Genomic DNA, 14330 nt, shown 5'->3' on the forward strand with positions numbered 1-14330 from the left:
ACGAATTCAATAATAAAAAATTTCAACTAAATTGCTTAACCCTTTGTTTAAAGGGTAGAGGTAGAAATTAAAACTCGAATTTTAAACGTAATACATTAATTATTATATCAGATTTAAAGATTCAAATATTTAGTAACAAAAAAATGTATAATTTATTTTTTATTATTGCATTGAAATTACACGAATTCAATAATAAAAAATTTCAACTAAATTGATTAACCCTTTGTTTAAAGGGTAGAGGTAGAAATTAAAACTCGAATTTTAACCGTAATACATTAATTATTATATCAGATTTAAAGATTCAAATATTTAGTAACAAAAAAATGTATAATTTATTTTTTATTATTGCATTGAAATTACACGAATTCAATAATAAAAAATTTCAAATAAATTGCTTAACCCTTTGTTTAAAGGGTAGAGGTAGAATTATAATATTTAGGGTGAATATGTACGGAAATTCGTAACGTAATAAAACACAAAGGGCGTCGTAATGCGAAACAAATGAAACCCTTATTATCTTAACCTGAATATTTTGATAGCCTTATACAAATACATCAATGGAATGACAAGATGGATCGTGTCTAGCGTAAACTTCACCCCTCGATCTAATATTCGTTCAAATATCGGGTAATTCCGAATTATAACAATAGTTAATTTTCGTATATTCGATTTTAGGAATGACCATTTTTTCAGTGAAAGTTATATTATAACCCCATGAGCCGATTTCCAAGTCCGAACCCTAGTTGTCAATATGTTTTCGAAAAAGAAAAAAAAACTGAAAGATAACATAAAAGAAGGCGTTAGTTCGTTCTACTTTAGAAAAAAAATTATTCTTTTCAAATAGTTTAACGGTGAAAACGGTAAAACAAAAAAAAATCCGCCTACAGCATAGAACCGCGGAAAATTGAAAAATTAGACTTTTTCCCGAAGAAAAATGTATCTTCTTTTGTTCGGAATTGAATATTAAAAAAAGCAAAAAATAAAAGAACAATTTACCCCAAAAATGTTTTTACTTCGGTAGCGGAAAAGGTTAAATTTTATGGCGCCTTTTTTGGGGTGTTTATTAATTCCTACCGTGTTATCATAATCTTAGAGATGTTTTGTAATTGTACAGGTATTTCGTATTGTAAAAAGAATACCGTAAAAACTAGGTATAATTGTTACTTATTTGAATATTTGGAACGTTTGAGGCGGTGGCTATAATTTTTTTATCTTCAATTTTCTATCTGTATTCTTTCGGGAAAATGTTTCTAATTTAATAAAAGGCATTGTATAATATGCCTTTTAAAATCTCGAATCGTGAAAGTTATCAGTTGTTAAAAATATCTGGTCCTTTTATTTGACTTCCTCCTCCGTGGAGACTAAAGAACACCCATTTTAAGAGGCACCACAGAAGGGCGTTGTGAGACAATTGGTTTTAATATATTCAAATATATTCATCCATTAAATTACAATGCTTTTTTTATTGATTTGGCGATAAATTTTATTTATTTGACTTGTTTTAAAATAAGTTAATTAGAACTCTTGACATGTTGCCCAACAGCAGACGAATAGTGAGAATTTTGCACATTACGAATTCATTTTAGTGCTTCCAACAGCCAACTGATCCAGTTAATCAGGTATTAATTTTCAGATATCTGAATGTTAATCTTTTATAATCACCTCACACAGTAATCTGATTTCAAATTGTATCTGATCTGATTCATTATCTCAATTAACCGATCTGAACTGGTCCGCTATTATTAAACTCGTCAGACCAGGCCTAGTCAATCTTATAATCCCCTCACACAGTAATCTGATTTAAAAGTGTATCTGATCTGATTCATTATCTCAATTAACCGATCTGAACTGCTCCGCTATTATTAATCTCGTTAGATCAGGTCAATCTTTTATAACCACCTCACACAGTAATCTGATTTAAAATTGTATCTGATCTGATTCATTATCTCAATTATCCGATCTGAACTGGTCCGCTATAATTAAACTCGTCAGATTCAGTTATCTGAATGAAAATAAACATAAATTAAAATTTCGAAAGCCATTTAATCGAGTGATATGTTATATCGATAACTGCATGTGTGACATCTGAAATCTGCTCACCTTACAATGATTTCAGTTTGCATTTTGACCCGTATCAACTGATCTGATCAAATCTGAGCGGAAATGCGGATAGTCTGATCTATCGCAATTATTAACACGGTTCCGATAACGCAACTATTATCTGATAATCAGTTGGAATTAGTGCTAATTCATATTTAAGGGCAACGCAAGCAGTGGCGGCTTAAGAAGGCTGGGTTCCCGGGGCGGCGGCAGTGCTTTGTGACACCCCCCAGGACCGTGCAGAAGTTTTCGCGGGTCCGTCTTCTTCAAGTTTAATCGTTCTGATTTGCACCCCCCCCCCCCCTCGAGCTTCTTCGGTGGCACCCCCTGCTGCCCTGGTACCCGGGGCGGACCGCCCCCCCTTAGGCCGCCACTGAACCCAAGTGAGCTGGCATTTGTGCGAAATTTACGGTAAAGTCTGCGGGGTCTCGGCAGTATCGAGTGGGGGTGTAGGGGGTTAAAAAGCAAGGTGCTTTTTCTTTTTTTTTGCCACAGAGCTTGCGTTGCCCTTTAATAAGAGCGTCAAACAACTTATTAAATAATAAATTATATTCAAACGAAACATTCAAGGTCTCACGAACGAATTGCACTGTTTGGTTGCGCAAAAGCAAAATAGATATCGATAACGGTTTTCAATGCCCTCGAGTCTACAGGGCCGTGCAGAGGTATCCTGGGACCCAGGGTCAAACTTACTCGCGGGCCGTGCAGAGGTATCTTGGAGCCCGGGGTCAAACTTACTCTCGGACTCCTTCGGATTGCACCCCCCTCGAGCCCTGAAAACGTTTCCCAGGTTATCTTGATTTGCACCATAGACAGTATATATCTACTTGAGCTTCTTCGATGGGCCCTACAGCTACGGGCCCCCCTATACCAGTCGCTCATGGATCTTTTTCGCCCTGGCTAAGGGGATTTTGCCCCCCCCCCTCTGCACGACCCTGCCTTGAGAGGCTCAAGGTCATCCGAAGTTTCATTTTCTCACCACATGATTAATTTATCATGAAATTCGATATATTTACATGAAAAGTGACTGACTTATTAGAAGGGTGTTCCGTGAGCCTCACAGTACCGTGCATGATTATTTTGTCATAACATTTAAATATATTAATTTACATGACAATAGTTAATTACTGGCTTAGACTCGACTGCATGTTGGTCAATTTATTTTGGATTCAAACCATTTGGGTTCATATTGGGATGGTGCCATGGTGGACTAGTGGCGTAAGCAAAAGGAGTTTCCAGGTTTTCGCTTTAACCATGGACAGAATATATATATATATATATATATATATTCTGTCCATGCTAGCTTTAACCCTACTAAACTGGAAATTTTCAAAGTCTAACCTTCATTGTAGATTTTTTGACTACGATAATGTGACCAACACGTTAAAAATCTTCTTCTTCAGAGTTTCTTAACTCAATCATTTTTGAAATAATTTTCAAATGACCTTGAAGGTCTTAATTTTCATTGAAAGAGGTCAACCCCCCCCCCCCCCACCACAAAGTTACTAAAAGATCTAGCACCCCAAATAATTTCATAACTTTCTATTAAATTTTACGTATTTTTAAAACCGAGTTGTCCAGATATGGAGCATAATGCTGTATAATTCCCAATGATTCTAGTTGTTACTCGATCTTGTTACCAATTGGTTAAAATATGGTGATGCTATTAATTTGTACTTGTGGCATGCCTGTGTAAAACATAGTAGATAATACTCCTGCGATATTACTATCCACTGGATGACAAATTTGAATTGTCTACTATGTTCTAGTAGTTAGTATTGACGTTCGTTGCTAGGGTTATACTTCCCTTTAACAGAATTATAGTTCCAAGGGATGTGTTGTATAAATTTATGACCATTTCAAACACTTATGATAAATTATGTCATAAATAGCATTACCAGAATGTATTCTTGGATGACATTCTATAAATTTAAAAATGTAAATATCATTCGATTTTGCCAACCATTTTTCCAAATTCTAAAAGTACATAGTTTCATGTTAAAGATTACAGATTTTATTTATATTTTAATGTTTAAAAACTTAAAGATCAATGGCAATATCATTTTATTACCAATTTCAATCGCAAAAGGATACTTCTCTCGTAAAAGATATTTTATATCCTTCTGGTACAATTAATTTAACGCTATCAAATCTACAAATCGAATTATCCTACAGCGTCCATATTTCCGCTGTATTTTTAATAACTTGTTTAGCATCATTTTTATATATCATAAAGTATCCTTGCACCATTGCCATACTGACATCTTTCTTATGGCTTCTTACAGAGAGTATGAATTCAGCCGCAGACGATTCGGGTTCTTCAGGATAAAATCTTCGGAACATTGCTTCCAGTTGGTGATCTGACGCGTACCCAATGTACTCTTTGGTATCAACTCTTCCAGGACGAATCAACGCTGGATCTAACCTTTAATTAAAATTAATATCTCTTAAGTTGATTTTGATGATGGGTTAGAGAAAGAGTATTATCCGTTACGCAATGCTTTACCTTTCAAGATAATTTGTGGTCATAAATAAGATTCTTGCCTCAGTTGAAGCAACTCCGTCCAACATATTTAGCAAACCACTAAACGTTACCCGATTTAGACCTTCATACGCAACTTTAACTGTAAGAGTGTCATGTTAGTTATTATGTACACTTAAATTTTGCTATATCCAGTTTTTACCTTTAGAAGTGTCCTCTCGACTTACAAAAGCAGCGTCCACATCTTCTAATAGAATTATACTTTGCTCCGTAGCTACACTCATTAAATGATTTAATCTATCATCTGTTAAGCCTCTTTCACTTAAATTTAGTACACAAATGCTGTATTCCAACTCTCCAGCTAACGCTGTTCTGTGATGAAAACAAGTACATTTTTCAATTTAATGGCGTTCTCTATTTCATTGCTCTAGATCGCTCTGATTAACATTTTATGTTACATTTGCGTGCTCGGATCTGCTCCGATCAACATTTAATATTCCTTTTGTGTGCTTGGGTCTGCTCTGATCAAGTTTCGCGTGTTCCATTTCCCGCTCTCGGGTGCTAAAAGATAGCCCAAAAGGCCAAAACCAATCTGCCGATTTCGAGATCGGAGCAAATTTTTGCGTGTTACTTTAAGATTTTTTGACAAAATGGGAGCCCAAGACGCGAAAATTCAAATTAGTAGCAGACGAAAAACAACAAAGCGCGGGGATATGTTATTGGAATGTTCCATTTGCGGTTTTACTCTAATCGATTGAGGCGAGCTCTATGATGTCAGAGACAGATTTGGAGCGAATCTTGAGCAATCAAATGTAAAACGCTACAATAATTTAATATTTTGAGAACGATGAAATTTACATGTAACTGCTTTTCCCGCAGCCTGGTGGCCCGTATAACAAATAGCCTCTACGATAAGGAATACCTTATTAGAAAATAAATAATAGTTAGAGAAATTAATTTGGCCAGTAATTTAATTAATTATAATACCTCTTTCAGTATACCACTGTGGTTTTGTGATAAATTCACGTACGTCATTTAAAATTCTCTCTGATACACCCTTATCTAAAATTACTGATGAAATGGGTCGCTTTTTACGAGGATGACCAAAGGGTCTCCATTCTGAACCCATCGCCGTATACATTATTGTTCGGCCCTCAGTTTGTTTTAATGCAAATTTCCTAGCTAACTAATCAAAATACAATGACAAAGGTTAGTCTTATGGCAAAATGGAATAAAATACCTAATTTAAACCCACCTTCATCTAATATTCCATAATATAGATCTTTATTCTTCCCTAATGTGGTTAGCGTTACAGTTTCATACGGAATACCCATGTGTAAATCTAATGTTTGTTGTTCTCGGTTTCGGTCTACCTTTATCCAATTGTTTTTGTACCTAGATTTACAATAAAGTTAGAACTGGTACTTATTTACCGAAACATTGCATTTATGTACTTGAAAAAATGGGTTCCTACGCTAGGTACGAAAGTATATTCCGTAGTTGTTCGCCCGGTTTCAGTTTGTTGGAACGTAGTTTCAACGCTGATGTGTTGAGTGTGTTTAGCATTTTCAGTAATCCATTGTAAAAGCCATAGATAACTTTTATCTCTGCACGGTACTTCCAAAGTCATCATGTAATGTCTACGGAACAGTACCACTCCAACTTGCGTAAATTTACGAAGAACTGCTAACCCAGCACCGACACCTACTAAGCCAAAACCTGCTCCAAAATAGGGATTAGCCTGTAGAGAAGTTATAAATTCCATAAGTGGCATCTTTAAATAAAATTAAACCGGTGTTCAAGTAGGATAAATAATTAAAACTCCGAAAAGCGTCTGCTTATTTTGATACCGGATGCGGCCATTTATTGTTTTAATACTACCGCGTCCTCTACCCACAATTAAAATCGATAAATATATTTGAAAAATTAATAGTAGCTTATTTAAAATTTATAATATTAAGTTTAATAGCAGCCTATTTAATATAACTATATCTAACGTTGAATTTAAAATTTATAACATTGAGTTTGGAAATTTAGAATCTAGTTACCATTTTATTGCTTTTGGAGACGCTACTAATAGATATTTTCTGTCATAGATGGCGCCACAAGTCGATAAAAAAGATACATAGCGTCGGCTATTTTAAAATATTTAAAGGGAGTATGAACTACCATGTTTGGAAGCAATGAATTTCACATTTCTGCCACCAGGTTTAACATAAGCTATGGATGATTGTTGCTAGTTACTTTAAAAACAAAGTTTAGCGGAAGATTTTTCTGCTCAAATTGGAAAATCTACTAAGACTTGCTACAGTTGTTTATAAGTGAAACAAATAAAAATAATTCAAAATATTTTGTTAAGATTTTTATTGAACAAACAAACCAACAATGGACATTTTGGTTGTTAAACTACAACAGTAAAAGGGGGTTCTTTTTGTTTTTCATATAACACAAGTTTTCCAAAACTTTCCTTAATATCCTTGTTTTTGATCTACACATCTACAAAAAAATACTAAACCTGTTTGTACAAAAACAAATATATTATACTAAATTATCAAATAACATTTTAACGCTATCATATATATATATTTCTTTTTAACAATTAAATGACTAGTAAAAACGGGTATATTTTATAATCGAGAGCTACCTGATAGTACTACCATAGGGTAAAAGCTGTACCGTATACTTTGCTATCGCCTCTGCTAATAATACCAGGAAACTCCGGACTAAACTTTATCAATGACCCCCTAAATTATTATTTCGATTATATATTAATATAAATAATATTAAAATAGACAAAATATATAAAATATGTAAAAATTGAGGATATAAATTATATATTTAACACTAATTATAAGATCATGCATTCTAATTTCATTTTCTAATCAGTGAAAATCCTTTGACAACTATGGTTTCACTTCATTATCTTGGTATTTAGAACCATTTTTTTTTATATAATACGACCTATTGATAGTTTTAACATTTAAAAAACCTACACCATTTTATTTGAAATATACGTATATATTATGTAGAAAGGAAAAAAAAATTAATTCGATTTTTTGTTTTATTAAGTTTGTTTTTTATTATTATTTCTTCTCTAAATGATTGTAACTTGCAATATATGTCGTTATTTGGATTTGATATTTTGGTAAATATTGGACACTGATATGTTGAGACCTATTTTTTTATTTTTCATTTTGTTTTGGTGTGAGATTTGTAAATGTTAAGAGCTATTTGAAAGTGATTATCTTTTGCTGCGTTTTTAGCCCTACATTTTGCGCAGATCTACTGGTACCAAATCTTTTGTATATAGTATTATTTGGACTCGTCAAAATAATACTGAAAACAATCTAATGGTGTTTTTTGGATATGTTAAGGATTATTATTAATTTTTTTTTAGAAATATGATAAATATTTTTCAGGTTTTTCGTTAAGCGCACGGTTGTTTTAATATTCTTCATATAATATTTTATCCAAGGAAGATATTGTCATCTTAATTTCTACGATGATAATTTTTTATACATTATTGACCACTAAGTTTTATTTTTCTTCAAGATTATTTTAGATATTTTTTTTTAAATAATCATGCAATGGGGATAATGCAAAAAATCGTTAGATAGGTACTGCTGCCATCTAGCGAACGTTTTTTGCGACTACTTCCCCCCTTTTTGGTTTTATTTTTTCCCGTCTAGAATTAAGATACAAAAACAAAATTAGCAATTTCTAAATCGTGTTTTTTTTTAGTTTCTTCCGTAATAAGTGCATAGGTATAATTAATTTATATTTTAAAAAACAACAAAAGTCTAGGCCTATTTTGTGAAAATCACAATTTTTCCCTATACTTTATATATACAGCAATGTGTCGCACCATTCTATGAAACAATTATTTGAAAGGGGGGGTTGTTTTAACGTTTCATCCATCGGATTATAATTATAATAATTAAACTTAATAATATCTAGATTATTTAAACAATATTCAACCTTGACTTATTTTAAATTTATTTAATCACTTTTATAGGTAAGTTTATTTAGACCCAAGTGATGAAATGCGCAATCATCTCATTTACATTATGTTTTGTTTTTTACATCAATTTGACCAAATTTATTTTTTACATTTTCTATAAAACGAATTTAAATAATTGCACAAGGTTTTACGAGGTCATTTATTTTTTTCTACATTTATTAACCTTTAAATTTTAATTTTTTCTTAGTGACAATATTTAAATTTTTACGTTAATTTTAAGTTGGACCAAAGAAAAACGTCTGAAATTGAATAGGTCTAAGGAAGACTATGTGACTTTAGTATTAAACTGAACGCAGGGGAAGTACTGTTAGTAGTAGAGTGACTTTAGCTAGTCTTAGATTACGTTAATTAAAATTAGGTCTACGTATACCGTTATTATTGAAAAACTATGGCAGTTAAGCACTGTATTTTTTTTCTTTGGCCCAACACTAAAAATTGTATGTTTGTAATACCGTACGATATAGCTTTTTTATTGGTTTTTATGAATAATTAGTTATCTTATAAGCACGGAGTGAGTTCATATTTATTAGGCAGTAAATAATCTACGATTTGATAGTACCAGTTTGTATTCTAATTTTATTTTTGGATTGTCTTCGCTTATTTTTATACATATATTTCCTAAATTCTACTTGTTGTTTTGGTTTTTTTTACATATAATAACGGTATGTAAATTTAAGAGGTAAATTTTATTAATATTATACACTACAATATTGGCCGATATGTAATATATTGGTGTATTTATAAGAACTACCCTGATATATTGATATTACATTTAAATTTGAACAATTTAAATACTGAGTACAAGTTTTTTTTATAAAGCACATGAGGCTGTTTTTTATTTCTCGATTTATTAATTGTTTATTTTGTTTATTTAATTGGTTCGATTCGGTCGTTTGCTCTTGTTTTTGTTTGCTATTGCTGGGGAAAAAATTGATTATTTTTAACGAGTTTTAAGCACCGGAACTGAACGATTGAATCGGACCAATTAATGATTAATTAATTAATTATTTATTAGTTAATTAATTTTAAGAAGCACCGATGTAATTTCAAAATTCACCAAATAAATTTGTATCTTTATTGATCGGCTTTATATGATTGATTTCTTTTTAATATCGTGAGAGTCAGTTTTATATTAATTCTGATTGTAAAGTGCGGATTATTTTTATACAATATCTAGTAGATATTTTTTATTATAATTATAACGATTAGGCGTGCTACACATGTCACACACCTTTGAAAACCATTGCCTGTTTATGTTCCATTCGCGCACCCCCCTCGATCGGTACAGTCTCCATTTTAACAAATTTTGAAATCAGTACCTTCCGCTGTTTCTTTGTGTGAAAAATACAGTTCCAGAATACCCTTATTATAATATTTTGTGTTATTTGTGCATTCAACCTTGTGTTTAACCTCAATTATTTCGGATCTTGCCCTGGAAAGATCCGTGTTTATTGATAAATATTATCACCAACTTTTTAATAGAATTTATCTTCTGAGATCCATCTCTAAATGTTCCATAACTCGATTCACGTCCGGCTTATTTATTTTAAATACAAAATTTTATTTTATTTGTTTTTCCTCCAGTTAATTTCATCTGACACCTTGTTATATGATTGAACAATATATTTTTTTACCTCCGATTCTGAACTTTCCAAAAATTACGGCATTTTTTTCTCGTAATACTTTGGAACCCAAAAATTTCAAATTTCATGGATTTTTTTTCAAAGTTTTATTATAATATATATAAAAACTAAAAATATTCGAAATATAATTTCTACTTGTATTTTTTTTTTGTTTTAACGCTCCCCTTTTTAAGCTCTGCGGGTAATATGCTAAACTTTTATACGTTGAAGTTTGATAAACGTGACGTAGTTTTTTATTTATTTATCATCTCTGAATAACTAAACCCCTTTTTTATTAGTTTTTGTGGGAAATAATTTATGATGACATCTTTGTCTGAACGTGTTATTTTTTGATTTGGTTGGTATTAGTCGTAACACGTTGTTGATTTATTTTACTCGTAGAAATTTAATCATTTGGTTTTTTATTATTTTTTTTTACGTAGAGATGAAGAAATAGCAACACCATGAATTTGATTGGATGATGATAAGGACACCCATCAGTATGTATGACATCATCGCCTCTCGACCAATTGGAGAGAACGGTACAGCTCCGCCTGACAAACTGCAATTCTCCGAGTTCGAGAAGTTGAGACTGCCTGTGAAAGAACATAAAAACACCAGGTGAGCAGTTCCTTTTTTTCATTGGAGCTTTTTTGTATGTACTAAACAAGTTTATTTTTACGCTCTTAAGAATTACCCCGTTGTTTTTTGTGCTTTTTAGACTTACCCCGTTGTTTTTTGTGCTTTTAAGACTTACCTCGATTGTTTTTACGCTTTTAAGACTTACCCCGTTTGTTTTTACGCATTTAAGAATTACCCCGTTTGATTTTACGCTTTTAAGACTTACCCCGTTTGTTTTTACGCTTTTAAAACTTACCCCGTTTGTGCTTACGCTTTAAGACTTACCCCGTTTGTGTTTACGCTTTTAAGACTTACCCCTGTTTGTGCTCACGCTTTAAGACTAACCACGTTTGTTTTTACGCCTTTAAAACTTACCCCGTTTGTGCTTACGCTTTAAGACTTACCCGTTTGTGCTCACGCTTTAAGACTTACCACGTTTGTTTTTACGCTTTAAAACTTACCACGTTTGTTTTTACGCTTTAAGACTTACACCATTTGTTTTTACGCTTTTAAGAATTACCCCGTTTGTTTTTACGCTTTTAAGAACTACACCCTTTGTTTTTGCGCTTTTAAGAATTACCTAATTTGTTTTTGCACTTTTAAGACTTACCCCATTTGTTTTTGCGCTTTTAAGAATTACCTAATTTGTTTTTGCACTTTTAAGACTTACCCCATTTGTTTTTGCGCTTTTAAGAATTACCCCATTTGTTTTTGCGCTTTTAAGACTTACCCCATTTGTTTTTACGCTTTTAAGACTTACCCCGTTTGTTTTTGCGCTTTTAACAATTACCCCGTTTGTTTTTACGCTTTTAAGAATTACCCCATTTGTTTTTACGCTTTTAAGACTTACCCCATTTGTTTTTACGCTTTTAAGAATTACCCCATTGGTTTTGCGCTTTTAAGAATTACACCCTTTGTTTTTTCGCTTTTAAGAATTACCCCGTTTGTTTTTACGCTTTTATTAATTACCCAATTTGTTTTTGCGCTTTTAAGACTTACCCCATTTGTTTTTGTGCTTTTAAGAATTACCCCATTTGATTTTGCGCTTTTAAGAATTACCCCGTTTGTTTTTACGCTTTTAAGAATTACCCCATTTGTTTTTGCACTTTTAAGAATTACCCCATTTGTTTTTGGGCTTTTAAGAATTACCCCGTTTGTTTTTACGCTTTTAAGAATTACCCCATTGGTTTTGCGCTTTTAAGAATTACACCCTTTGTTTTTGCGCTTTTAAGAATTACCTAATTTGTTTTTGCACTTTTAAGACTTACCCCATTTGTTTTTGCGCTTTTAAGAATTACCTAATTTGTTTTTGCACTTTTAAGACTTACCCCATTTGTTTTTGCGCTTTTAAGAATTACCCCATTTGTTTTTGCGCTTTTAAGACTTACCCCATTTGTTTTTACGCTTTTAAGACTTACCCCGTTTGTTTTTGCGCTTTTAACAATTACCCCGTTTGTTTTTACGCTTTTAAGAATTACCCCATTTGTTTTTACGCTTTTAAGACTTACCCCATTTGTTTTTACGCTTTTAAGAATTACCCCATTGGTTTTGCGCTTTTAAGAATTACACCCTTTGTTTTTTCGCTTTTAAGAATTACCCCGTTTGTTTTTACGCTTTTATTAATTACCCAATTTGTTTTTGCGCTTTTAAGACTTACCCCATTTGTTTTTGTGCTTTTAAGAATTACCCCATTTGATTTTGCGCTTTTAAGAATTACCCCGTTTGTTTTTACGCTTTTAAGAATTACCCCATTTGTTTTTGCACTTTTAAGAATTACCCCATTTGTTTTTGGGCTTTTAAGAATTACCCCGTTTGTTTTTACGCTTTTAAGAATTACCCCATTGGTTTTGCGCTTTTAAGAATTACACCCTTTGTTTTTGCGCTTTTAAGAATTACCCCGTTTGTTTTTACGCTTTTAATAATTACCCAATTTGTTTTTGCGCTTTTAAGACTTACCCCATTTGTTTTTGCGCTTTTAAGAATTACCCCATTTGTTTTTGTGCTTTTAAGAATTACCCCGTTTGTTTTTACGGTTTTAAGAATTACCCCATTTGTTTTTACGCTTCTAAGAATTACCCCATTTGTTTTTGCGCTTTTAAGAATTACCCCATTTGTTTTTACGCTTTTAAGACTTACCCCGTTTGTTTTTACGCTTTTAAGAATTACCCCATTTGTTTTTGCGCTTTTAAGAATTACACCCTTTGTTTTTGCGCTTTTAAGAATTACCCCGTTTGTTTTTACGCTTTTAAGAATTACCCCATTTGTTTTTGCGCTTTTAAGAATTACACCCTTTGTTTTTGCTCTTTTAAGAATTACCCCATTTGTTTTTACGCTTTTAAGACTTACCCCGTTGGTTTTTACGCTTTTAAGAATTACCCCATTGGTTTTGCGCTTTTAAGAATTACACCCTTTGTTTTTGCGCTTTTAAGAATTACCCCGTTTGTTTTTACACTTTTAATAATTACCCAATTTGTTTTTGCGCTTTTAAGACTTACCCCATTTGTTTTTGCGCTTTTAAGAATTACCCCATTTGTTTTTGCGCTTTTAAGAATTACCCCGTTTGTTTTTACGCTTTTAAGAATTACCCCGTTTGTTTTTACGCTTTTAAGAATTACCCCATTTGTTTTTACGCTTTAAAAAAAAATAACGTTAAAATAATTATTCAAACTCGACAAATTAACATTTGTAATTTCCGTTAAGGGTGACGCTTATTTGGAAATAATTTACGGCCCTTAAAAAACCCACCCCTCGATTTTTTTGAAGTTCCTTTTAGCTCGATAATTTATGCAAAATTGACGGATTGCGAAAGAAAAATAACGAAAATAGCGACAGAAATATAAAAAATAACGCCACGCTGAATACGCGTTTTCCGTCTCATTTTACGTTTAATTTTCACAAAGTTTTTTCTTGGAGAGCCGTTTTTTTTAAAATAGCTTAAAGGGTTTTAAGCTCAATAATGAGTTCGACGTGTATAGCAGAGAGTAAATTTTTGCATCTCCTGGCTTTTTCCTGGCTGATGAGAGCTTTTTTATTCGTAACAAAATGAAATAATATTTCAGGCTTTCTTCCCAGTTCCCTTCTACGATTTTACATTAGTTTTCCTTCATTTGGTTGAAATAATAGTGAGTACGCGGTAACGATGGCAAGAAATTCATTTTTTAGGATGTAAAAGCTTTAAGGACCCCCCCAATCTCCAAAGAACTCTCTCTCTCTAATGAGAAAAACAAAATTCTAATTACAATTTTTTTGAGCCAAAGTGCCGAAACGGAAGACGATTAAAATAAAGAAAGTTTTATAGTTCTTTTCGTTCTGTTTTTACATAGATCACCGTCTTCTAAAATTATAAATAGAAGATCTATAAAATGTCTAAAAATATGCCATTTTTTATCAAACCGATTTTTGGCGATATTTGTTTCGTTTCTAAATAGCAGATGTATTAACCGTCTGTTAAAAAATATGCAAATTTTGTCAAACCGATTTTTCA

At 32.3% G+C, this 14330-nt stretch overlaps 2 protein-coding genes across 2 annotated transcripts in view; both read right to left on the reverse strand.

Annotated features, from left to right (window-relative positions):
• Positions 1-4199: 4199 nt before the first annotated feature.
• On the reverse strand, positions 4200-6390 carry Bcs1 (mitochondrial chaperone BCS1). Its single transcript, XM_090169209.1, has 7 exons — positions 6037-6390; positions 5838-5977; positions 5570-5764; positions 5441-5504; positions 4785-4954; positions 4607-4724; positions 4200-4525 (listed from the first exon to the last, which is right to left on the reverse strand). The coding sequence occupies exons 1-7, from the start codon at positions 6354-6356 to the stop codon at positions 4270-4272; spliced, it is 1263 nt and encodes a 420-aa protein (XP_090025335.1). The 5' UTR covers positions 6357-6390; the 3' UTR covers positions 4200-4269.
• A 664-nt stretch (positions 6391-7054) lies between these two features.
• LOC149949412 (acetylcholinesterase-like) overlaps positions 7055-14330 on the reverse strand; it is a 100395-nt gene continuing 93119 nt past the window's right edge. Inside the window, exon 4 of the mRNA XM_090167749.1 lies at positions 7055-10821. Coding sequence (XP_090023875.1) covers positions 10661-10821 — 161 coding nt within the window. The 3' untranslated portion in view covers positions 7055-10660. The remainder of the gene's footprint in view (positions 10822-14330) is intronic.

Source organism: Leiobunum rupestre, chromosome 3 (genome assembly GCF_980474605.1).
Source record: "Leiobunum rupestre chromosome 3, qqLeiRupe1.1.hap1, whole genome shotgun sequence".
NCBI lineage: Eukaryota > Metazoa > Arthropoda > Arachnida > Opiliones > Sclerosomatidae > Leiobunum > Leiobunum rupestre.